This window comes from Rhinolophus hipposideros (genome assembly GCF_964194185.1).
Source record: "Rhinolophus hipposideros genome assembly, chromosome: 4".
Lineage (NCBI taxonomy): Eukaryota > Metazoa > Chordata > Mammalia > Chiroptera > Rhinolophidae > Rhinolophus > Rhinolophus hipposideros.
Window position 1 is genome coordinate 44,081,298 of NC_138050.1, and position 27,621 is coordinate 44,108,918.

General features: G+C 37.3%; 1 protein-coding gene across 6 annotated transcripts in view; it reads left to right on the forward strand.

Moving 5' to 3' along the window:
* Positions 1–27,621, forward strand: part of UNC5D (unc-5 netrin receptor D) — a 510,000-nt gene that overhangs the window by 388,517 nt on the left and 93,862 nt on the right. For all 6 annotated transcript variants that reach the window (XM_081045544.1, XM_081045546.1, XM_081045545.1 and 3 more), the window contains one exon: positions 1,103–1,267. In XM_081045544.1, the coding sequence (XP_080901670.1) occupies positions 1,103–1,267 (165 nt within the window). The remainder of the gene's footprint in view (positions 1–1,102; positions 1,268–27,621) is intronic.

Genomic DNA, 27,621 nt, shown 5'->3' on the forward strand with positions numbered 1-27,621 from the left:
TTATGGAAGCATTATCCTCCCACTGAGAAATAAATTGATCCTGGGTCTCACATGCATTATAAAATGTTAACTCCCAGGACACCGGACTAGAGGCTTGCATCTAAAACTTCAAATCTAGTTCCACGCAAAGCTAAGGTGAGTCTCTCACCAGCAGCATATTCTTGGAGTTTCATTTTGAACTCACAGTCAATAAAAATTTATTGAGTGCTTACTATGTGCCAGGTACTGTGCAAGTAACTTTTGTACATGTAATGTCATTTAATTCTGTGTTGTGGGTATTCTCAGAAATAGTACAGTAAGGCTAAGTGAGTCTCTCAGGGTTGCTCAGCCGATAAATTGACAGAACCAAGACAAGGACTCAGACATTTTGCTTCAAGTTCAGTATCAGTTACCTTATTCCTGACAAATCACTCTAGATTGAAAATTGCAGTATCTTAACCCACATAAGTGTGGTTGGACTATTCCTAGGAGGTAATGGGACAATTGCCTCAAACAGCTGCTGTAATCTCTAGGGTTGATTTTTCGTGGAATTAAATTCAGTTTGTTCATTTCTACATACAGCAGCGATCCATGACCCAAGAAATTCTAGTTATGTAAGTTGTGGTATCTTGGGGTTTGACCTGTTTTAGTATTACTATCAATATATATGGATTTAACTTTTTGTTTAGGGGCTTGAAGATAGTTCATTTTGCTCTCTGTTCTAAACTGTCAACACCCAAGGAAGTGGTGATTACCAGTGGTTACTGCACATAGTTTATCTGTCCATCAAAGACACACTTCGACATGAAAGACGGGGAAAGAACAGATAATGGCATTGTTAGCCAATCCAAGGGCACTAGCCACTGCAAGGGCACTGATATTTCAAATGCTTGCCTAAATTCAATAACTAGTTTCATCCTGAAACAGAAAATTACACCACTGTTTTTGTGAAGCTATCTCTTTAGGAAAGAAACCATGGAGAGAAACGAATCTATTATTTTGTTTTTGTTGTGGTGGTGATTTCTTTAAAATCCAGCTCTAAGAAGTATAGCAGTCCTGGGGTGAGTCTCCTGATAGCTGCTGGATTCAGTCTAATGATGGTTCCTTTTGTTTTCCTTTGAAGTGGATGGGAGCTGGGAAGTGTGGAGCGAATGGTCCGTCTGCAGTCCAGAGTGTGAGCATTTGCGGATCCGGGAGTGCACAGCACCACCCCCAAGAAATGGGGGCAAATTCTGTGAAGGTCTAAGCCAGGAATCCAGAAACTGCACAGATGGTCTCTGCATTCTAGGTAACACCTTCTGTTTAACATCTTCAGTGTTTGTCTATAATATGAAAAGAAACATTATGATCATTAATTTGGTTACATAAGTTAGCAGAAAGCAAAATCTGCAAGAGCAAAATGAAAATGGATAAAAAGTGCAGGAAAATTGACAAATACATTTTTAGTAGAGATGGGATAATTTAAAATATTTTATCACTAAGTTTCATAAATGTATACACTTATTAATTTAACCAGATAAGGTTTTAAGAAAACTTTTTCGACTTTTTAGCTCAGCACTTCTTTTCTTTTAGTAACCACCATTTTTAAGTTTAAATTCTGATACTGATCGCCATGTTTGTATTTCGCCCAAGAATTTAACAGCACGATAAAGTATTTAATAATCTTCAGAGACCATGGTTTTGTAGCAAGGGACATGTGTTGTGATTGTTATCTTACAAAAGGGGGGGGGAACATATGATACCTGAGGAGGTTGCCTGGGTTTGTATCAAATTGGTCTACCAGAGCAAGAACTAGCATGTTCATTTCAAAATACTCAAGGCTTTGCTTTATTCCTGAGATTACACTATTCCACCTCCAAGGGACAACACGTGGGGAAGAAAGTATGGGTGGATAAAGTAGTCACATAAGACAGGTTTTAATTTGGTGCTCTCACTTTACTTCTTTGCCTGTAAGTACCCCAACTGATAACTATTTTCAGTTAATCTCAAGACTAGTAAAATAATATACTTTAATATTTCACGACAGAGTAGGTGCTCAGTAAATATGACTCCCTTCTCCACTTGCCCACTCATTTGAGCTAAGGTGCACTGATTTTGCTTAGGTCCTTAAAAAGCAAGAGATTCAGGACATCAGGGCATAGAACTAGGTATCCTTCTTGGAAAATATCCAGCAAAAAACATGATGTAGCTCAACACTAGTTAATCATCTTTTCCTGAATATGTGTCACTTTTTATTTGGGAAGATGGCAGTATACAGGAAATATGTAAGTTGGATTTATTTTTTCTATATCAATACAATTGAGTATTCTTGAAAGCAAGCATCTTCAAACATGCTGTTGTCTTTTTTCAAAATAAGTGTACATGGTTAACACATTGGTTAAGATGATCACTATTTTTAACGATCGCTAATAGCACAGAGTGCCTTTTTTTGCTAGTACAAGTACTGAATCTATGTATGTGTCAGATACAATACCCAGGACTGTAATAGAAGGCAACCTAGCCACCAGTCTCAATAATGAAAGGGCCATGTTCTCTATTCTCTATTAATAAAGACATTCCAACCCTTTGCCTTCTTCAGAATGTCTTCAACCTTCCAAATTGTAGGGAAACTTAACACAAACTCAATAGCATGAGGTTTAAGGAAATGTTTTTCTGAACACCCTGACTGCCACCAGATTTTTCTAAAATACACCTTTGACTGTTCTTTAACATGTAGCCATATTTTTTAATTGATCCAGTTAGGACTGTGATACTCACAAGTCTTCTAAAGAGGCATTGGCAATATAACTATTTTGTTACCAACTAAATCTTTAAATAATCATAGTAATAACCTTATCTACAAACCGCAGATTGGGCTTGCACTTGGGAAAAAAATAAACAACGGATATCAGGCTTCAACCTTAGTTGTCCAATACTTAGTGTTACTTTTGAAGATAGACAAGGGTTAGCTCCTAAGGTAAAAAAGAATTGTTATCAAATACATGAATACTTATTTGCATTTTATTATGATATATCAGCATTTGTCCATTGAGTATGAGTTCTGTTTACGTTTAAAAGGAATTACCAGGATTGAAAGTGTGCTGACCAGCCTATATCTTAACTCTGAAGTCATATATATAACTGTAAATACATGATATAGTCATACATAAATATATATATGGTTTTATATAGTTATATATATAACTATATATAACTATATGTATAGTTATATATAGTTATATATAACTATATATGTAGTTATATATATATATATATAACTATATAAAACCATATGTGTGTGTGTATATATATATATATATATATATATATATATATATATATAGAGAGAGAGAGAGAGAGAGAGAGAGAGAGAGAGAGAGGATATAGGACAGGGATTCAGGAGATTTAAGGAATAGGAATAGACTCATGTGATTGCAGAATCTGGCAAGTCCAAAATATATAGAGCCAATGTCCTATTTCAAGTCCAAAGGCTGGCAGGCTGCTGAAGAACCAGGAAGAGCCAATGTCCCAGTCTGCTGATTTAAATGTTGGTGTCCTCTGAAAATATCCTCCCAGAATTTTTGGCCAAATATCTGGGCACCTGATCATTCAGTCTAATTGACACATAAAATTAATCATCACAGCTACATATGTACTTGTGAATTTCTAAAGCTTAGTTCCTTCCTTGGAGCCAAGAAATAGAATGTTCTAGTACAAGTACTATGAACCAGCCATAGCACAGGCAGTTGCTTTAAACAATTAATTGGTTGACTGCATGAGCCCTTCCTATGGACATTGGCTGTGTATGGTTTTAGTCAGACCTGTGTAGTTTAATGGGTATTCCATTCCACTTTCCCATAGTAGAAATAAAATTGCTAGGACGACAATGAGGTTTGGAACATGTTCAGCATTGGAAGTGGGATCTCTGTTAAACCACCCCACAAAGAGTTTAAAATGCTTTGTGAACCTGTTATTTCTAGTCAATTTACTCATTACTCTATTCCTTTTCTATTTAAGCAATGTTTCTTCTAGCATCCTTTGTCTCCATAGTATGCATATTAATATGTCTCTCAAATGTGATCAGGGAATCTTGATGGCTACAGTGACTAAGATTTTTGAGGGAAAAGGAGTGAAGCCTATGAAATAAGAGATGAGTTAAATCTGAAGGTGCTCAAAACATGTATACACATGACTTGTATTCAACTTTTGACATCGGTATATATTATTATAATTTTAATACAGTTTTTTTTTTCCTTTCTTAAATTGTGTGTACATTTTTTTGGCACCCTCTGTATTTATATATCAGTGGGGAAGGGGTGTGTTTGCAAGAGCTCAACACCGGGACATATTCTGCCCTTTTAGGCAGAGAGTAGCTACCAATGGCAACAAAAATGAATAACATTTTACTATCTCTGCAGGAAGCAATGAGCTGCATTCTAGTTAAATGATGCCAACATCACACTGAGCCTCTCGCTGGTACTGTGTTCCAGTGCTCTTGGTGAAACTAGCTATGCTCTCAGACTAGAGATCCAATGAAGGCTGGGTTTGATTAAAATAGCATTTGGCAACAGCTTTATGGAAGCAGTAGCTTTGTGAAGGATCTAGGTCACGTTACAGTTTGGGAGTTTCCTCTATGCCAAACAACACCCTAAAGCAATTCCTCAATTCCCAACTTCTCTTGGAGGTTTACAATGACATTGCTTGGCTCTTGGGTGACCTACAATTATTTGCTTTTTATTTAGCTTTCAACAAAGCATCTGGGTTTCCTTTGTTGTCCCAGAGGACTGCATTTCTCCTAGAGGTGAAGCTGCCAGCTCTGAATGATCACTTTAATATTTGGGTGTCATTGTGGCTTGGTCAGTTGTGACTGGAGCACAGAACCTTAGTGTTAAGCTATCACAGATGGCCACACACCTAAATGCTCTCAACAAGAAAATAAATGTCCTAAGACTAGTGATATAGTAAGATTAGGCATTTTTTTGCCAATAGCAGTTAGTGCAAGGATCCAAATTGCAAGCATAAGCTAAACATCCAATGACTTCATCCTAGAACATCTCTTTTCCAGAAAGATAATTATGCAATGTGATTGTCAAGGACTTTTGGATCCCTGTTTTCTAAGCTTAAACACCAGAATCAAGTAGTTTTCTGGCCCCTTTCCTTTCTGCTTGCTGAACTTAGCTGCTTCTATGCTCCAAGGATCACAGCCAGAGTTAAATAACATGCACATGCCTCACTGACAGGAAGAGAAGGGTGAACACGGTGGGGTGTTTAGTTTGATCCTAAGGAGTAAGAAAAGCCTGCTCTCTCTCCCTTTATTCCAGCAGATAGAAAACTAAGGGCTTTGGCTTGAGAAGATTAAATGGATCTGCTTCAGAGGGGATTAGTGCCCAGATAATATGTAGTAAGACTCAAGCCAGAGAAATGCCACAGGGTCTGAGAGAGGGGAAATCTTCAAGTCTAAGCTACCTGATAGTAAATCCATCTTTCTTGTCAAGATGTTAAGATAGGACAGTTCAACACTGATAGATCAAAAACTGAAATATCAGTTAAATGCTGGTTTGTTTTCATTTCTGATGGCTACATTGATAAGAAAAGTTTGAATTGACAGTTTGGAAACCACAGCAAGGATAAAGACATCTATATAATAGCAAGTTCAAATAAACATCCCCAAGATACGTTTAATAATCTAACCACATTGTCTATTGAATGATCTACTTAAATGACCTCAAGGTAGCACCTGAAAAGGTGAGCCTACACTCATATCAAATTAAAGGTTGCCTTGGTGAGCATTTTTTCCAGGACCATTCTAAACCTCACTGTTATGCATTACGGTGATGACTTGGGTCCCTTCCCTGTCTCTCCTGGAGCACCATATAAGAGAATTTTCATTCTGAAGTTAACTCAGTGCGTCTGAAACAACGCTTACTTTTTGTTTGTGGTTTATGGAATGCCTATTTTGTATGCAGGATTCTGACAGAAGGTTGTCCCTTTACTGAAACAAAACCCATTATTTCCTTTCTTAAAGCAAAGAGTGAAGAATCATACTTGACTCATTCTTAAACATTCTGTGAAATAAGTTCATATTTCAGAACCAGCTGCACTACACAATTGCTGAATTATCGCCTAGTGAAACCCTGTGTAGCAAGGACACCATGCTCGTACAGTGCTGTCACTCTGCTAGCACAAGGCTGCCTGTTGTCATGAAGTGTCCTACTGCGTGCTAATTCTCTCAAGTAGTTTCAATATTAAAAACCCATTTCCATTCCATTTATAGTACATAGGAGGTGCTCCTTTTTACATAAAAAAACATTTCCTATACATGCCCAATTGCTGCTTTCTGTGTAACGATTGATTAATTCAGAGTTGCCTTCATGTATACTGCTTAGCAAATGTGGATACAACATTGCAAACCCACAAGAGTAATAAGTATGTAGATTTGTACACATATGGTATCATTAGCAACAATCTCTCCCCCGTGCCCTGATAAACACTTACCAATAAGAAGACCAGTGAGTAACAAGCTTTAATGAGATAGAGTGGCTCACAACTAAAGTTTCCATTGTGCTTAATTAAAAAGGAAAATAAAGCAGAGATAGCACAATACTCATGTGTCTTAGTGAAAGTATTTTTAAAAACTATAGAAGAATAAAACTGTCATTTTTGTGCCTTTTGATAAGACTTAAAGTCAAGTGCCACATCCTGAGTGGAATTCATCATAAAGAAGATGGAGAATTAACCATATACAACAAATAATCATAAAATATCCCACCTTTGTTATCTATCTGCTATAAAGTTTTCCACTTTGATGCCTTGTTAATAATAATTTTAAAAAAGGTAGACTTCCAGTCAAGATGGCAGAGCAGGTAAACACTATGCTGGCCTTTCCTACTACCACATCAAAATTACAACTGAATCATAGAACAACCATCATTGAGAACCACCTGAAGACTAGCTGACCAGAAGTCCTACAAGGACATAGAGAAACCACGATGAGACTGGTTAGGAGGGGTGGAGATGCGGAATGGGCAGCTCCCAGACCCACTGGTGTGCTGATTAAGAATTGGGAGGGATAGCACAGCTGTGGAGGTTTCCCCTGAAAACCTCCCTGAGGTGTGAGGGGTCCCAGTTCCACACCCCACATACCAGCCCAGAGCGCCAATGCCTAGAAGAGGAGTTCCCTTAACATCTGCCTATGAAAACCAGCGGGGATTGCATCCACGTGACATAAGTGCTGTTGGAATCCCAGACATTCTGAGGAGCCTTTGCACAGACACACACACATACTCACTCACTCACTCACTCATTTACTCACTCACTCCATTGCAGGAGCAGCAGCCTGTGAAGTACCAGGAATATATGGCAAGGAAATAAATTTGGCTTCAGGATAAGGGCTGGAGGGTCAGGGCAGCTCACTCTGGGGACAGAAGTGCTGGCAGATACCTTTGGTTCCTTTGTTGAGTCATCCCCAGCCAGAAGTCACAAGTGGGCAACAAATTAGAATGCTCCATTAACCTGGCTAAGACTATTCACCCTGTACTGGTGATTCCTGGAGACCCTGTCCCACCCAAATCATTCACCTAGCTGGAAAAAATTCCAGTGGCTTTTCCACATAAGTGGCATGTGTTGGTACCTGCTGCAGACTTTCCTAAAACCTCTCAAACGGGTGCAAACCCCAAACAAGCAGAAGGTGTAACTCTGATTAAGCAGCCCCAAGCTGACACAAGCGATGACTGGTTTCAACACACATTGTAACTCCTATCAGGTGACTCCAAGACTGTCATAAGCTGCAGCCAATGTTGGCTTAGAATGTACCTTCAATTAAGTAGCCACAAGTGGCAGTTGGCTTCAGCTTACTTCTTGGTGCCTCAACCAAATTGTCCCAAGTCCAGCATTAGTGGCAGCCAGCCTCAGATTGCAGGGTAGCCTTTTGTAAGTGCCTCCAAGCCTAGTACAAGTGGCAACCAACTGAAGATCACTGTATACATTCCACCAGATGGCCCCAAGCGGAGCACAAATGGAGGCTGATCTTGGCCTACACAAGAGCCCCTCCCAAGAGTCTCTAGAACCAACACATTTGGTAGCCAGCTTCAGACCATAACCCAACCAGCTCCAAAAATTACATATTTGAAGGTCGGATTTGGCTGTCATCAGAGCCCAAATAAGGTGACTCCCACTCCATGGGGTCAGCCCCCACCCAACAGCTCGTCTGCTCTAGTTGCAGACAGCCAGTAAGCCTAGGGTCAGTTCTACCCACTGCCATGCCAACACCAATCAAGGCTCAACTATAACCTTATACAAGAGACACCCCCAGGAGCACCCAACTCCGCTGACCAGGGAGACTACACCACTGAGCCTCACACACCTACTATATAAGGCAATTCTGCTAAGACTGGGAGATGTAGCAGATCTACTTAGTACATAGAAACAAACACAAAGAGTCAGCCAAAGTGAGACAAAGAAACAATTCCCAAATTAAAGAATGGGACAGAGCTCTAGAAAAGAAACTAAATGAAATGAGGACAAGCAATCTACCAGACACAGAGTTCCAAACAGTGATTATTAGGATGCTCAATGAACTTAGAAGAATAATAGATGAACTCAGTGAGAACTTTGGCAAAGAGATAGAAACCATAAAAAAAGAACCAGGCAGAAATGAGGACTATGATAACTGAAAGGAAGAATACATTCATGGGAATCAAAATTAGATGAAGCAAATGATGGAGCAAATGATTAAATCAGTGACGTGGAAGATGACATAGATAGTTCAAAACACCCAGTCGGAACAATAGGGAAAAAAATTAAAGGATAGTTTAATGGATCTCTGGGATAACATTAAGTTTACAAGCACTTGCATCATAGGGGTACAAGAAGGAGAAAAGAGCAAGGAATTGAAAACCTATTTGAAGAAATAATGACAGAAAACTTCCCTACCTGGCAAAGGATATAAATATACAAGCCCAGGAAGTAGACTCCCAAACAAGATAAACCCAAAGATACCCACACCAAGACATATTATAATTAAAACGACAAAGGTTAAGGACAAAGAGAGATTCGTAAGCAGTTAGTTAGTGCTTTTCTCTTGCTGCTTTTAAGAGTTTTTGGAACTCTGTGTCTGGTATATTGCTTGTCCTCGTTCCATTTCATTTCATTTACTACAGGGGAGCTCACATAAGATTTCTCAACAGAAATTTGCAGGCCAGAAATGATTGGCATGAACTATTCAAAGTGATGAAAAGAAAAGACCTACAATCAAGGTTATTCTGCCCAGCAAAGCTATCATTTAGAATCGAAGAAGACATAAAGAGTTTCCCAGACAGGAACAAACGAAAGGAGCTTATCACCACTAAACCAGTATAATAAGAAATGCTGAAATCTGACAATGGATGGTGAACACACAATGTAAAATATAGATAATGTATTACAGAATTGTACACCTGAAATCTATGTAACTTTACTAACAATTGTCACCCCAATAAATTTTAATTTAAAGAATAAAAATGCTAAAGGGACTTCTTTAAGGAAAAAATATATATATATATATATATGTGTGTATAATATATATACACACACACGTATATTATATATACATATATAAAATACATTTTATATATGTATATATATTGTGTATATATATGTGTGTATATATATATTCAATAGCAAAGAAAAATAGCAAAGAAAAAAATTTTTACTGACAAAGACAAACAGAACAAAAGCAGTGAATCAATCAACTATGAAGCTAGTACAAAGGTTAAAAGGCAAAAGTACAAAGTTCGTGTGTAATTACAACAATGAATTCAGGGATACACACAAAAGAAGTAAAAAAATGACAAACATTCAGGAGGTGAGTAATTACTGTACTGATTTTAGAATGTCTTTGAACTTAAGCAGCCATCAACTTAAAATAGACTGCTATAAACATAGTTTGGTATATAAGAAGCACATGGTAACCACAAACCAAAAATTTGCAAGAGATATTCAAGAAATAAAGCACAGGAATCTAAACAGCACTACAGAAAGTCATGAACATATGAAAGTAAGCAAACAGGAAAGGAACAGAACTACAAAAACAATCATAAACAATAAAATGGCAACAACTACACACCTATCAATAGTAACTACAAATATGAAAGGACTAAAGGTGCCAAACAAAACGCAGGGAGACTGAATAGATACGAAAAGAGGATACACACATATGCTGTCTAGAAGAGACCTACTTCAGATCAACAGACATGCACAGGCTGAAAGTAAAGGGCTATGAAAAATATTTCATGCAAATGGAAAACAAAATAAAAGTTGGGGTAGCAATACTTGTATCGGACAAAATAGACTTTAAAACAAATGCTATCACAAGAGACAAAGAATGGCATTTCATAATGAAAAAGGGATCAATCCAACAAGAGGACATAACTCTCATAAATATCTGTAAACCTAATATAGAAGCACCTAAATATATAAAGCAAATATTGACAGACAGAAATGGAGAGAGCAACAGTAACACAATCATAATAGGGGACTATAACACTCCATTGACATCAGTGGATATATCATCTGGACAGAAAATCAACAAGGAAACAATGGCCTTAAATGACACGTTAGACCAGATGGATTTAATTGACATTTTTACAGTATTTCACCTAGAAGCAGCAGAATATACATTCTTCTCAAGCGCACATGGAACGTTTTCCACGATAGACCACATGTTAAGCCACAAAACAATTACCAGTACATTTAAGACACTGTAATCATATCAAGTATCTTCTCTGATCATAATAGTATGAAACTAGAAATCAATTCCAAGAAGAAAACTGAAAACAAACAAAACACATTATGGCTAAATAATATGCTATTAAACAATGAAGGGTTTAACAATGAGATCAAAGAAAAAATCAAAAGATACCTTGAGACAAGTGAAAATACAATGATCCAAAATCTATGGGACACAGTCCCAGCATTTCTAAGAGAGAAATTTGTAACAATATAAGTGTACCTTAAGAAACAAGGAAAATCTCAAATGACCAATCTATCCTTATACCTAAACGAAACAGAAAAAGAAGAACAAGTACAGCCCAAACTCAGTAAAAAGATGGAAATCAAGTCTTAAAAAGAAACAAAGGTCAAAGAAACCAAGAGTTCATTCTTTGAAAATATAAACAAAATTGATAAACATTTAGCCAGACTCATCAAGAAAAAGAGAAAATTCCAAATAAACAAAATCAGAAATGAAGGAGAAATGACAACTGACACCACAGAATACAAATGATTATAAGGAAATACTATGAACAATTATATGCCAACAAATTGGACATCCTGGAAGAAATGAATAAATTCTTACAAATAGACAAACTTTCAATACTGAATCACAAAGAAATGATTCAGTAATCATTTCTATGAAATGAAATGATTTCATTACATTTCTATGTAATGAAAATGAATCAGTAATACAAAAAACTCCCAACAAACAAAACTCCTGGACCAGATGGCTTCACAGGTGAATTTTACCAAACATTAAAAAAAAAAAAAAAAAAAAAGAATGAATACCAATCCTTCTCAAAATATTCTAAAATATTGAAGAGGACAGAAGGCTCTCAAGCTCATTTTACAAGGCCGGCATTATACTAATACCAACACCAGAGAAACACACTAAATGAAATAAAAATTATAGGCCAATATTCCTGATAAACATAGATTTTTAAAAATCCTCAACAAAATACTAACGAAGCAAATTCAGCAATACATTAAAAAGATCACACCTCATGATCAAGTCGGATTTATTCCTGGGATGCAAGTTTGGCTCAATATCTGCAATTCAATAAATTTGATACACCACATAAACAAAATGCAGGATAAAAAATAATATGATCATATCAGTAATGCAGAAAAAACATTTGACAATATCCGATATCAATGTATGATAAAAACTTTCAGCAAAGTGGGGATAGAGGGAACATAACAACATAATAAAGACCATGTATAGCAAATCATCAACTAGCATCATACTCAGTGGTGAAAAGCTGAAAGCTTTTTTTTTAAGATCAGGAACAAGACAAGGTTGTCCAGTTTTTCCACTTTTATTCAACACAGTATGGGATGTCCCTGCCACAGAATTCAGACAAGGAAAAGAAAAGGCATCCAAATAAAAAAGGAAGAAGTAAAACTAGCATTATTTGCAGATGGCATGATACTATACAGAACCCTAAAGAATCAGTCAAAACTATTAGAAGAAATGAATTCAGTACAATAGCAAGATACAAAAGTAATATTCAGAAACTTGTCACATTTTTACACACACTAATAATAAACTATCCGAGGGAGAAATTAAGAAAACAATCCCATTTACATTTGAAACAAAAAGAATAAAATACTTAGGAATAAATTTAGCCAAGAAGATGAAAAACCTGTTCTCAGAAAACCATAACACGATACTGAAGAAAGAAATTCAAGAAGATTCACATAAATGGAAAGATATACAGCTCATGGACAGGAAGAATTAACATCATTAAAATGTCCATACTACCTGAAGCAATCTACATATTGAATGCAATCGCTATCAAAATAGCAATGGCATTTTTCACAGAATTGTAACAAAAAATCCTAAAATATATATGGAACCACGGAAGACTCCAATAGCCAAAATGATCTTGAGAAAAAGAGCAAAGGTGGAGGTATCATGCTACCTGATATCAAACTATACTACAAGGCTATAGTAATCAAAACACCATGATACTGGTATAAAAACAGACACACAGATCAATGGAACAGAATAGAGAGCCCAGAAATAAACCCACGCCTATTTGGTCAATTAATCTGTGACAAAGAAGGCAAAAATACATAGTGGAGTCAAGACAGTATCTTCAATCAATGGCAGAAGTGGGCAGATATACACAACAAAATGAAACTACACTGCTTTCTTACACCATATACAGGAATAAACTCAAAATGATTTAAAGACTTAAACGTAAGAGCTGAAACCATAAAACTCCTAGAGGAAAACATAGGCAGTAAAGTCTATGACATTGCTGTTAGCAATATTTTTTGGATATGTCTCCTCGGCAAGGGAAAGAAAAGAAAAAATAGAAAAGTGGGACTACATCAAAGTAAAGATTTTTTGCACAGTGAAGGAAAACCATCAACAAATTGAAAAGAAAACCAATTAAATAGGAGAAGATATTTGCCACTGATATATTTGATAAAGGGTAAATATACGAAATCCATAAGGAACACATACAATTTAACACCAAAACAATCAAATAATCCAATTAAAAAATGGGCAGAGAAGCCAAATAGATATTTCTATTCTAAGGAGGACATCTAGATGGCCAATAGACATATGAAAAGATGCTCAACATCACTAATCATTAGTAAAGTACGTAATAAAACTACGAGATATCACCTCACACCTGTCAGAATGGTTACCATCAATAAATCAACAAGTGTTGGTTTGGATGTGGAGAAAAGAGGACACTTGTGCACTGTTGGTGGGATTGTAAATTGGTGCAGCCACTATGGAAAACAGTATGGAGGTTCCTCAAAAACTTCAAATAGAACTACCATATGACCCAGCAATTCCACTTCTGGGTATTTATCTGAATAAATTGAAAACTCTACTTTGAAAAGATATATGTACCTTTATGTTCATTGAAGCATTACTTACAATAATCACAATATGGAAGCCACCTAAGCGTCAATCGATAGATGACTGGATAAAGAAGAGGTGGTACATATATACAGTGGAATACTACTCAGCCATAAAAAAAAATGAATGAAATCTTGTCATTTGTGACAAGATGGGGATATTATGCTAAGTGAAATAAGTCAGACATCGGAAGACAAATACCATATGATTTCTTTCATGTGTGGAATCTAAAAATCAAAGTAAACAAACAAAACAAAACCCATGAACAAATTGATGGTTGCCAGATAGGTGATTGGGTGACTGGGTAAAAAAGTGACGGGATTATGAGGTACAAATTGGCAGTTATAGTCACAGGGGTGTAAAGTACAGCATAAGGAATATAGTCCATAATACTCTCAAAACTATGTATGATGTCAGGGGGATACTAGACTTATTGGGGTGATCACTTTGTCGGTTATACAAATGTTGAATCACTATGTTGAACACCTTTAACTACTATAATGTTGTATATCAAGTGTAATTGAAAATTTTAAAATTGAAGAATATTTTTAAAAGATAAAGATATCTAATATATTTTTATTTTTAACATAATCCTCCATCCACGTAAGGATTCATTGGGCGATGATAGAAGCGTATTTCATAAAACATTAAAAATCTAGTCTATCTTATCAGGCAGCTCTGAAACACTTTAAAATATCTGTTTTCATCCTCAAAATTTTCATTGTCACCATCTTCTCCTTATTTCCTCATAGACCTGAGCTACTTGTATGTAGTCATGACAGAGTAACCTAGCTAAGAATTTCTTTCTCCACTAATAGAAATCAAGGCAACTATTCTGTCTCTCTCTTATATCCACTTTTTTCTCTTCCTGTCTGCTTTTCCCCGCAACATATATCATATGTACTTTTACACTAGGCTTACATTCTTTTGGTGGAATTGGACAGGAAATGTTATGCATGTCCTGCTTTAAAAACATGATTTCTGGAAGACTGTTTATCTCAGGCACATGTTGTTAACTTTGTCCATTTTATAAGAAGAACTGAAATAAAACACCTCCACTATAAATAGGAAGTTCTTTAAAATTAAATTGGGACAGCTGGAAAGCAGGATACATTACTTCCAGATCACATTATTTAGAGAGGAAAAAGACAAAAACAAAGCCAAATAAAACAAAAGCCCATGGAAACTAAACAGACAAATAAGAACGTATCCCCATAACAGTGTAAACTGGAGACAGAAAACTCATTAGAAAACTTAAAAACATTTCTTAAGGAAGTGAAATTTTAGCCATAGAACCAGGTAGTTAGAGGGAATGCAAATCCACTACAACGTTAAAAGAAATTTTGTAGATGGTATCCCAAAGAAGCGTAGGGAAGGCAGAGACTCTGAACGAAGCATTGTTAGAAGGTACAGAAGATCAGCTTCCATGAGAACTGACCCAAGAGAGGCCTGTGTTGTTTTGGCATTCAGAGCAAAGAGTGAATGGGCTTTAACTATCCTCTGCGACTCTGAGTTCATACTGGTTATTCTCTGAACAATTAGAAATGGACATGAACCTATAATTGGGAGAAATAATGAGATGGGCCCACAGGATTCAAACAATTATCCCATAGATAAGAACAGGTTGAAGACTCAGGGCTCTGGGGTCAGATTGCTTGAGTTTGAATTTTGATTGCAGTGCTATGAGCAAGTTTCTTAATTAGTCTAAACCTAAGTTTATTCATCTGTAAAATACACGTTATAATAGTGTCTATTAGAAAGTGTTCTTTTTCAGGAGGAAATGAACTAATCCATGCAAAGCTTTTAGCATCCACAATAAGCACTCCATTTGTGTAAATAATAATAACTATTGTGTGTGTGTGTGCATATGTGTGTGTGGTCTAGTAAATGAGTTCTTGTGGCAGAAAAAGTATGTTTTTCATGTTCTGCAAAAGTATTCCCAGTGTGACACTTTAGATATTTGGTTAAAACATTTCCTAATGTATCTAACACAGTGTGTCAAGGAAATAAAATGTACTACTCATTAAAACCTATAAGAGACACAAATCGTGCTGTTTATACAAAGCAGTAATGAGTGGTCATTTGAGACATCTGGTCAGTTGTAGGAAAACAGAGTTAGGAGGACCCTAACTATGTAATTGTGAGGATTCTTAAACACTGTATCAAAGTTTCAACATCCTTTACCAAAATTTCTTGTAAGTGACAGTTAATGTTGCAGGTGGGATTTAATCCTGAGAAGAAGACAGACCACATGATCTATGAGGTCCCAACCAATTCTAAAATTCCATAATTCTAACCACTATTTTAAAATAACTCAAGGGGAAGGCCGAGGAGAGGGGGCTGGATGATTCCCAAGTGAGAAAATCAATCCTCACAATACTGACACTAGAATTTTTGGAATATACATGTTCTAACAACCTCATAAGAAAATAAATTTTTATAAAACAAATACTAACTTGTCAATATAAATTCAAAAATCCTTTCTGATTTGGGGGGAAAAAACTAACATACATGCTACTGGACTATTCAGTAATATGCAGATCCCTGGACTACTCTCTGTTACCAATCATTCTGGATCAATGATGTTTGTCCAGTACTTCCCATATTCTATACTTCCACATCCCAAAAGTAGCAATTTTGCCATAGTTTTTCTGTATTTTTAAAAATATTTAACAGGTTTGGTTGTCAATTATGACTGATATCTAAGGTCCCTTCTATTCAGAAAAGTTCTAAAATACAGGCTTTCTTTCATATAAAACAAACTACCCTTATTTCATTGGTTCTGTGAGTTTCAAATTTTGCATTTGCAGTGTATTTAATCAAGATTCAATAGTACAAAGCCCTGGGTGAGGAATATTAGTCTGAACTAGAGAAAGATTTACTGTCTGAGATCATAGAGAAGTCAGCGACGAAAGAAATGGCAAGCACCCAATCCAGCAAGAGATTTAAAATTGAGTAATCTACTCCTGTAAAGAATTCAGTGGCCTTTGGGGTGTGCTGATCAAACTGACTTAACAGAGACAGAGGAAACCTCGTTGTTTTGATTCTTCCTTTTCTCCCTAAATTATAAATTAAATACATGCATCTCTTCAAGATCATTGAGAAAGGTGGTACATAAAATGAAGATATTTACCTCATCAATAGACATTATCATTAACCCTGGCCATCCCCTTTCTCCAGAAAAGTGTTAGTGTTATAATTGGAAGAGACCTGGTCTTATGTTTGGTAGAGGACATTGTCAGTGTTCAGTGGAATGGAAAATTGCCGTGATTATTCAGAAAGAGCTCATGGGGTAGTAAAAAGGGTTCTGAACTAGAAATCAGGAATCTGGAGTTTTAGTTCAGTATTTTTTTTTGTTATTTAGCACTTAATCTTGAGCAAATCTCTCATGATCCTGTGCCTTTTGCCCATAGCTATAAAAAAGGAGATTGGGCAAGATGATCTCCAAGTCTTATCCCAGTACAAAAATTAAAATCATTATTACATATATATATATGTATATGTATATGTATATGTATATGTATATGTATACACACACATATATACACATATACGTATATATATGTGTGTATGTATACATATACATACACACACACATACCCGTATATATTTTTTAACTAAAGTTTATTGTGGTGACAATTGTTAGTAAAGTTACATAGGTTTCTAGTATACACTTCTGTAATACATCATCTATATATCATATTGTGTGTTTACCACTCAGAGTCAGTTCTCTTTCCATCATCATATATTTGATCCCTTTTACTCTCATCTACCACCCTCTTCCCGCCTTACCCTCTGGTAACCACTAAACTATTGTCTGTGTCTATGAGTTTTTGTTTCTTCATTTGTTTGTCCTGTTCTTTTGCTGTTTTCAGTTTTATATACCATATATCAGTGAAATCATATGGTTCTCAACTTTTTCTGACTTATTTTGCTTAGCATAGAAGCTTTCAAATATTTGTGTATACATGTGTATATATATTTCATATTTTATACATGTGCACATATTTTCTACATATTTTATACATGTATGCATATAAAATGGTAAAATAATACTATGCACATGTCAGTACTTTCAGATTTTTTACTTTTAGCCAGTTTTGAGGAGAAATTCTAGTTCAGCCATGCATAAAATTAACCATTTGAATGATTATTATACAGAACGAGGGAAAACTTTTAGATATGAAACAAAGGTCACTCCATACCCTACCCCAACAAAGCAGGTTGCCAACCTCACCTAGGAACTGAATCATCAAATTAGGCCTCTAGCATTCCACTCCAATCCCTTCAGTGAGAAGGCACAAAGTCGTAGGAATTCATACAGAACATAGGAAATATATGGACCTTGACTTTGTAACACTTGTATTGAAATTACATGCAAGTCTAAGCAGTATTCATTAATTCAAAAAATATTTATTAAGTACCTACTATATTCCGTTACTGTTCTTGGTATTGGGAATAGATGGAAAATACAACTGTAGACTCTATGTGCAAGGTATTTAGTCTATAATGGTAGGGAAATGTGTTACTAACATGAGGACTGATGAAGCTTAAAATAAATTTACAAGTCAAGGGTTTTCAAGTCACAATTTCTCTTTAAGCATTATTGTTTTTGTTTCTGTTTTGTTTTTTTAAGATAGGACTGGTAGCTTCTGTATATCAGTTGCCAAGTATTTCTTTAGCAATTGATAGTCATTATAACAATGATCTTTCCCAATCTCACCCCTCCCCCACCACACACCCAAACCTTTCCCCACACAGGCCTCCCTGTGATCCAGCAACCCATGACATTATGTCAAGGCTGGCACTTATAGTGACTGTTTTTGTACTTAAGTAATTGTTAAGTAATTTGAATATCACTCCCTTAAGTTAAAGAAAGTGATCATTATGACGTTAGCCAATAGATTATTCCCTTGAGCTTGAATTATAGACTCTGAACATTTCTGCTCAGTTCTGTGTGTGTGTGTGTGTGTGTGTGTGTGTGTGTGCGCGCGCACGCGCTATATACACATAATATTTTCCTAATGTGGATGAAAGAGAGGGAATCACAGCAAAATAATTCATAGGATGGAAAAACGATCTTAATATGTATCTTCCCTTGGAGCACAGTTGGAAACATTGCATTTTATCACTTTGAGGCCAATTTCTGATAAGAAAGTCTTTGTAAATACATACTTACAAGTGTTTTCAGTGACACAAAAGCCTATTTTACTCTGTGTATTCATCACAAAAACAAAGACGCAGAATCAATGGCAATGGATAGAACTTCATAACAAAGGTCATATGAAATCTAGAAATTTAAATGATTTAGCTAAAAAATGAAATACACAAATGGTACTTGTGAGCATGGTCTTTATGGACACTTATTTGTCTGAGTTTAGGAAATGCAAAGGATATTCCTATAAAGAGACTTCAAATTTGAAAGAAGAAAGAAAGAGCACTACATCTCTTAGTGCACACTAATCATGTGCTTTGGCTGAGGGGCAATTGTGGAAGGTCACTGCCATCAGAATTGACATCCCTGAGCCATCTGTTGTGGTACCCATATGATTTCCCCTAATTAACATGATGGGATCGTGAACAGTTTTTAGGTAGAAAATGTCAATAGAGCTGTTTTAATTTACTAGCGTGTATATCAAACCTTATGAGTTTTTATTCAGGTAGTGGTTTAGCCATTCAGTCTTGGAATTTCTTTAATGATTTCTCTAACATTACCAACTGGAAAACCCTGGGAGGAATCTCTAAAAACATTATATCCTCTGCACTTGTCCTCCATGGATGTGCTCAGTGTGCATTTTAAAAGGTGCAATGGATTTTGTGATAGTCTGTATAGGCTGGGGGTAGGGAAGGGGAGGATGAGGAAGCAAGAATTTAACTTAGTTATACCTGGGGTAAATATGGTCTCTGGAAAGTAATTTCTCAGCAGGATCTTTAAAAATGAAATGGAAAGAAAAATACAATGAGGAAATTAAAAACTAAAAATAAAACCTACACATGGGTTATGATTTATGTTCTTTCGATTTTTCTGTTTTTGATCATTGGAAGAGTTTTAAGGCATTCACAAGAGTTGGTCGTGTTTCTGCATGTTCTACAGCCTAAGTAAATGTTCAACATCCAGAGGAGAATAGAATAGAATTCCCACTTGTCATCTTCAGTTTCTGCCTGACATATTCAATCGCACTGGTGTTGCCAATGCAAAGCAGACTTCGTGTTTATCTAATTATCTGCCGGTACTAATACAGGAAGACCTGCCAGGTCCTGGGATTTCCTGAAGCCTTGGATAGCATTCATAGGCTGAACACCGGTTCTTAATTACTTCTAGTTATGGGGAAGAGGGAAAACATGAAGAAACGAAATACATTCATAATCAATAACTTCGTTTCTACCAGTCAGTAAATAATCAAGCAAATGGCTCTTAATTTCATCCCCCCCACCCCCCTATTTTTCTTGCTGTGATTCTCTGGTTGCAGTGCCAATTATTCATGAGCTAATTATTTAAGTATGATTTACATGTTAGGGACTGATGATGAACAGTGATTACAAAAGTATAATATAAATCAAATGAACACTTATGAAGTAGTATATTTGGGGGGGGGGGGAAATGCCCAAATTGTATTTTAGTGTCTATAAGATAAACTATCTAGAAAAGGGAGAGATCCTGCAAACAGAGTAATCACCAAGGAATTCATGAAGGAATCAGAAATTGATTGACTTCCAGTCAATGTGGCTTAGTAAACGCTGTGCTTACCTCCTCCTGTGACCACATCAAAATTACAACTGAATTACAGAACAACCATCACTGAGAACCACCTGAAGACTAGCTGACCAGAAGTCCTGTAACTAAGTCTATAACGAGGAAGCCATATTGAGACTGGTAGAAGGGTGGAATTGGGGAACAGGCAGGTCGCATACCTGACAGTGTGGCAATTAAGGATCGGGAGAGACATCTTAACTATGGAGATATCCCCTGAGGAGTGAAGCATCCCAGCCCCACACTGAGCTCCCCAACCTGGGGCATCAGTGCTAAGAAGAGGAGTCCTTACACCATCGGGCTGTGAAAACCAGTAAGGATCGTGTCAGAGAAAGACAAAGGGCTGCTAGAGACTGAGGTGCTACAGATGTTAAAGAACCAGTATACAAACAGATTTGCTCACAAACTTCCTCACTTGCTGTAAGCTCCAGCACAAGGGCAGCAGGTCAAAGAGCACCAGGGACATACACAGAGGAACTAAATTGACTAACTTCATAGTAAGGACTGCAGGGACAGGGGCAAAGGCAACTCTCTTCAGGGATGGAAGCTCTCACAGGTGCCTTCGCTGTTTTGTTGAAATCTCCTCCAACTTATCCAATGAGGCACAACAGGCACCAAATCTGTGCCCTCCGTTAACTTGGCTAATACAGTTTGCCCTGCCTTGATAATTCCCTGAGACCCAGCCTCACCCAACTTGCCTGCCTGGTGTGCCTCTTTCAGCAGTTCTTCCACACAAGCAGCCTGTCTTGACTACTGCAGCAGACTTTCCGAAAATCTCTCAAAGTTCAACAAAACCCCCCAAAGCAGCAGCTGGCCTTGGTGTGCCTTGTAGCTCTTGGCTAAGCAACCCCAAGCCCAGCAGAAGCAGCAATCAGAGTCACTGTGCATTGTAACTCCTAACAAGTGCCCCCAAGCCTGGCCTAAGCAGCAACCAGTCTTGGCCTAGAATGTAACATCAACTAAGTGGCCACAAGCCCAGCACAGGTGGCAGATAGACTCAACTCACATTGTGGTGCCCAAACAAAGCGTTCCAAGCATGCCACAAGTAGCAGCAGATCTCACTTCTCAGTGTAGCCTCTCCCAAGTGCCTACAAGCCCCGTACAAGTGGCAAGCAACTGCAGATTACATTGTAGTTCTTACCAAGCTGTGCCAAGCCAGGCACAGGTCGTGGCTGACTTTGGCCTGCACCACAGCTCCTCTCAGGAGGATTCAGACCTAACACAGCTGGTGGTCCAGAGAACCACCCAAACAGCTATACAAATTACACATCCGAAGCATGGACTTGGCTGGTACCAGAGCCCTGATAAGTTACGCCTGCTCTGTGGGGTAAGCCCCTACACAACATTTCATTCTTTGTAGTCATGACCAGTCCTATAGCGCATCATCCTAAGGGACAATCCCACCCATGGACACACCAAAAGAACTTGAGTCTCACTAGAATAAGAGGACACACACAACCCACACAGGGGATACCCCTGGAGTACCCATTCAAGTTGCCAGGGAGATGATGCCACTGTGTCCCAAAGGACACTTTCCACATGAGGCCACTCTATCACAAAGAGGAGACCTAGCAGATCTACCTATTACAAAGAAACAAACTCAGGGAATCAGCTAAAATGAGGAGACAAAGAAGCATGGCCCCAATGAAAGAGCAGGACAAAACTCCAGAAAAAGAACTAAACAAAATAGAGATAAACAATCTACCAGACACAGAGTTCCAAATGTTGGTTAGAAAGATACTCAATGAATTTCAGGATAGAATAGATAACCTAAGTGAAAACCTCAACAAACAGATAGAAACTATAAAAAGAACTAGTGTGAAATGAAGACTAGATTAATTGAAATTAAGAATACTTCAGAGAGAATCAAAAGCAGATTAGGTTAAGCCAGAGGATCAAGTCAGTGATCTGGAAGATGAGGTAGAGGAAAACACCCAATCAGAAAAGCAAAAACAAAAAGAAAAAAGGAAAGAAAAAAAATGAGGATAGTTTAAGGGACTTCTAGGACAATATCACATGAGACAATATTTACAACATAGGGGTAGCAGAAGAAGAGAGACAACAGGGATTGAAAATCTACTTCAAGAAATGATGATGGAGGTAAGGAGGAAGTAAAATCGCCATTATATGCAGATGACATGATACTACATAGAGAGAACCCTAAAGACTCCACCAAGAAATTATTAGAGCTGATAAATGAATGTAGTAAAGTAACAGGATACAAAATTAATATTCAGAAATCAGTTGCATTTGTATATACCAATAATAAAATATCAGAAGGAAAAATTAAGAAAACAATCCCATTTACAATTGCTTCAAAGACTATAAAATATCTGGGAATAAATCTAACCGAAGAAGTAAAAGATCTGCACTCAGGAAATTATAACACACTGAAGAAAGAAATGAAAGAAGATACAAATAGATGGAAACACATACCATGTTCATGGATAGGAAGAATTAATATAGTTAAAATGTCCATACTGACTAAGGCAATATACATATTCAATGCAATTCCTGTCAAACTACCAATGACGTTTTTTCACAGAAATAGAACATATAATCCTAAAATTTATATGGGACCATAAAAGACCCTGGATAGCCTCGGCAATCTTTGGAAATAAGAACAAAGTGGGAGGTATAACGATACCTGACTTCAAACTATACTACAAGGCTACAGTAATCAAAACAGCATGGTACTGGCATAAAAATAGACACATAGATCAATGGAACAGAATAGAGAGTCCAGAAATAAATCCATGCCTATATGCCCATCTAATCTACGACAATGGAAGCAAGAATGTACGGTGGGGTAAAGACAGTCTGTTCAATAAGTGGTGCTGGAAAACCTGGACAGACACATGCAAGAAAATGAAGCTGGACCGCCTCCTTACACCATATACAAAAATAAATTCAAAATGGCTTAAAGACTTAAATGTAAGATCTGAAACCATAAAATATCTAGAAGAAATTATAGGAAGAAACTTCATGGACATTCCCGGAGTAAGATTTTCACTGATATATCTCCTCACACGAGGGAAATAAGAGAAAAAATAAACATGTGGGATTACATCAAACTAAAAAGTTTTTTCACAGCAAAGGAAACCATCAATAAAACAAAAAGGGATCCTACTGAATGGGAAAGGATATTTGCCAATGACATATCCGATAAGGGATTAATATCACAAATCTATAAAAAGTTTACTCAACTCAACTCCAAAAAAACAAACAACCCAATTGAAAAATGGGCAGAGGACTTGAGGAGACATTTTTCTAAAAAGGACATACAGAAGGAAAGCAGACATATGAAGAAATGCTCAACCTCACTAACCATCAGAGAAATGCAAATAAAAACCACAATGAGATACCACCTCACCCCAGTCAAAATGGCTATCATCAATAAATCAACAAACAACAAATGCTGGCGTGGATGTGGAGAAAAGGGAACGCTAGTACACTGTTGGTGGGATTGCAGATTGGTGCAGCCACTATGGAAAACAGTATGGAGGTATCTCAGGAATCTGAAAATGGAACTACCCTATGATCCAGTAATTCCACTCCTAAGCATCTATCCGGAGAAAACCCAAACTCCAATTCAAAAATCTGTATGCACTCCTGTTTATTACAGCACTTTACACAATAGCCAAGACATGGAAACAACCGAAATGCCCATCGGTCGATGACTGGATTAAGAAACTGGTACATTTATACAATGGAGTATTACGCAGCCATAAAGAAGAAAGAAATCTTATCATTTGCAACAACATGGATGGATCTAGAGAACATTATGTTAAGTGAAATAAGTCAGAAAGAGAAAGACAAGTACCATATGATCTCACTTATATGCGGAATCTAAAGAAAAGAATAAGTGAATGAACCAATCAGAAACAGTTTGGGGGACAAAAAGGAAAAAAAAAAACTGAGAGTTGTTAGATGGGCGGTTTGGGGGATAAGGGGAAAGGTGAAGGGATTAGGAAAGAGTCTTAAAAAAAACAATGTAAACTCTGGTATCAAAATTATCTGTGTAGTAGTCAAAACTCATAGGAGCTGATTTCACATAATCACAACCCATAGGTTTTGGGGAACACACCCTTGCCCAGTTTCTAGGTTGGAGATTGATCCCGTCTATTGACATGTACTATGTGCCCTCAGGCCTGCTCTCTTAGAGCCCCAGGATGTGGGTCCCACACAGCTGACCACATTTGTTCTCTGGCAGAAAAAGAATAAGGCTGGGTATCGGTGAATGGGTGGTTTGGAAAGTAGGGTGTGGGTATAACAAAGAAAGCAATAAATTTCAAAAAAGGTGGAAAAGAAATGAATTACCATCAAAATTTATAAAGGTAGATTGTTCTCTGTCTCTTTCTCTTCACCCCATACATAAATACACACACACACACACACATACACACAAGGGCAAAGCAATATTTGCATTACACTACTAAGATAAGAGCAGACTGAAGAGTAATAATATATGAAAGACAATTCCATGTCTTTTAGGTAAAAATGATCAATTACTGTTAATTTCATGTAGTTCCAGCTAATATATATGTATAAGCGTAGATATGTGCACATAATCTTACACATATATAGTCATAAGGGGGAAAAACTTAAACTTGTATGTAAATTAAAGAACACATAACAATTTAAAACACTATTAAAATTTTAAAAATAACATGTCTGCATCTTTTGCTTATAAGTACACAAAGTAATAAAAATGAGTTTTAATTACTTATTATCAATATCCATTTACCCAGAAGGTATCTCAGTGTATATTCGACCTTAGAAAACTGGATTTTCACAGTCTGCAACTCAGCTACCACTGGCTCAAAATCATGTTTCTCTGCCTGCAGGATACAAAAGAGGTACTTCTAGACCCATCTGGATACTATAGCTATCCCAAAGTCTAACTGAAGTTCAGTACACAGAGTCTAGATTTGTTGACAGGAAGTGGCGGTGCCCTCAGTAATTACAAAAACAAACCCCAATTAATCAAGACCTCTTGGAGTGGGGCCCAGGCATGGGTATTTTTTTTAAAAAAAGCTCCTCAGGTGATTCTAATGCACAGCCAGCATTAAGAATCATGGCCCTAATGGATTAATTTACTAAAGGGTCATTTGAACATGGCCTTGGAGAGATAAAATTAAAGCCGAGAGGATTTGGTTGACCAAGGCCAAGTGGATGCATGGCCCTGAGCCTTCTGAGGAAATGATTATGCAAACAGAATAAAAGAACATGTAGCAAGGGGTGGGTGGGCAGTTCTTTTGCAAAAGATGGTGAGGTCAGAGGGCAGCCCTTTTTCACTCAAGCTTATGGTAGAACAGTCTCTGATCAGACATTTCAAGCTGGGAAAATGTGCAGTGATAGCAGCTTGCTGACATGATACTGGTAGTTCACAAAATACAACAGGACCCAATTTTGATGCTGATGCCAGGGGACTAAAGCTCTCTTGGCACCAGACGCTTCCAGCCTTTTTTGTGACACACAAGATAGGCTAGACCTCAGCATAATGGATGTCGTGGTAGAGCAGCAGGCCTTTGAATAATTTGTACTCTGCTTTAGGAAATCATTTCAAATGGATATCAAATGGAATGTCATTGGTTGTTATTCTGATTTATAGCTGATGAAAGCCATGGAGCCCATGGGGGGCTTCTGGTCCCTGCCCTTCTTTCTCCATATGAGGAAACTAAAGCGTTGGATTGCCCTCGATCTCATAAAACAGAGGCCAGGAATGGAAACAAGTGTCTTAACTCCCTTTCAAACACCTCTGAAATTCACTAGAATTTCTGAGTTGGGATTGTGACTCGTCTCCAAGAGTCTTTTTTTTTTAAACTCTGAACCAGCGACGATGATGGTCCTGTTCATAACAAATTCAAGTCATAGCATTAGTTATTAACTCTCATGTATTGATGCTGAATGTGTGTCACCCCGGTGCTGCATGCTTCACATTCATCATGTTTAATCCCCAGTACCAACCTTCAGGGACATTATCATTCCCGTTTTACTGAATACGATCGTACCAATTTGAACAAATTATCTTTTATGAGGATTTCTCATTTAAAGAAAGATTTGTCAGAAATTACCTTTTTCAGATTAACTTTTCCCTTATAGTGAAAAAAAAAAAATGGCCCATTTGTAAAAGTGTGATTTACATATAACTTTTAACAGCTACTCCCTTAACAAATCAGATGGCAAAACATACAAAGAGTTGTACTTAAATCACACAAAGTTTTCTGTCAAAATCAGTATTTAGTGCAGGAGTTGCGTAGTGTAAGAGATATTCCGTGAAGGATTCCGACTATAGCTGCATCTGTCTGCCTGGGAGGGGTTATGGCGCAGTCAGTCAGATAATATATATGAAGTTCTCAAATGTTCACTGTACTAGATTTGATTCAGTTTAAAAAAAATCCAAAATGACAGTTTGTCATCCCGCTTGGCTCACCTTCAGGCAAACAGAAGAAGGGGACTGCACAAGGTGACCTTTCAAGGTCCCCCGACCCCAGTGTGATTCTGTGACCAGCTAGCAACAGTCTCAGTGCTTGTAGTCTGCCAGTGTTCTGTCTAAGCCCTCAGAGAGACTGATATAATAAGAGGGATGACTCACCATGCAGATCTTCTGGAACCTTGACCTGTTGTCTGAAGTGTAGGCTTCCCAGGTTTCTGCAGTGTGGCGTTGTGCTGCTGTGGGACTGACGGGGCCACACAGCGGGAATGGGGAGTGAAGGGGCTGTGGTATAAAACAAAGTCAGACAGAGGCACCGAGTCTCAAAGTGATTTACAATATTATTGCAAGATTATTTGGTGATAAGAGATGGGGCAGGAGAGGGTGAATGGAGGACGAGGGGAAGGATTAATAAAAACATCTCCCCTGAAGTCGGGGTCCTGTGGCCCTGCTTAAGTAAAAGGCTGAATGTCTTCTCTTTATCCTCCTCATCTGACTGCTGCACTACTCAATACCATGATTGCAAAAATGACACTTTTTCCATTAGGAGAGATTGTACATATTTTTACAGAAAACAGAGATCTGAAACAACATAGTGTGATTTCTTAAAAGCAAACCTCCAATGTGCTCACAATATTGCACTTATACCAAACAAAAATGAATAAACCACATCGTTTGGAACTTTTATCCAGGCCATGATAACTACAGACCACTGTAGGATTCCTTTAAATATTTATTCCCTAGTTCATTTTTCTATCATATATAGTGACATAGCATCCCTTGCCTGAGCTGTCTTCTGGCTGTTTATAAAAAAGGACAGGCTGCAAGCTCACCGCTGTCATC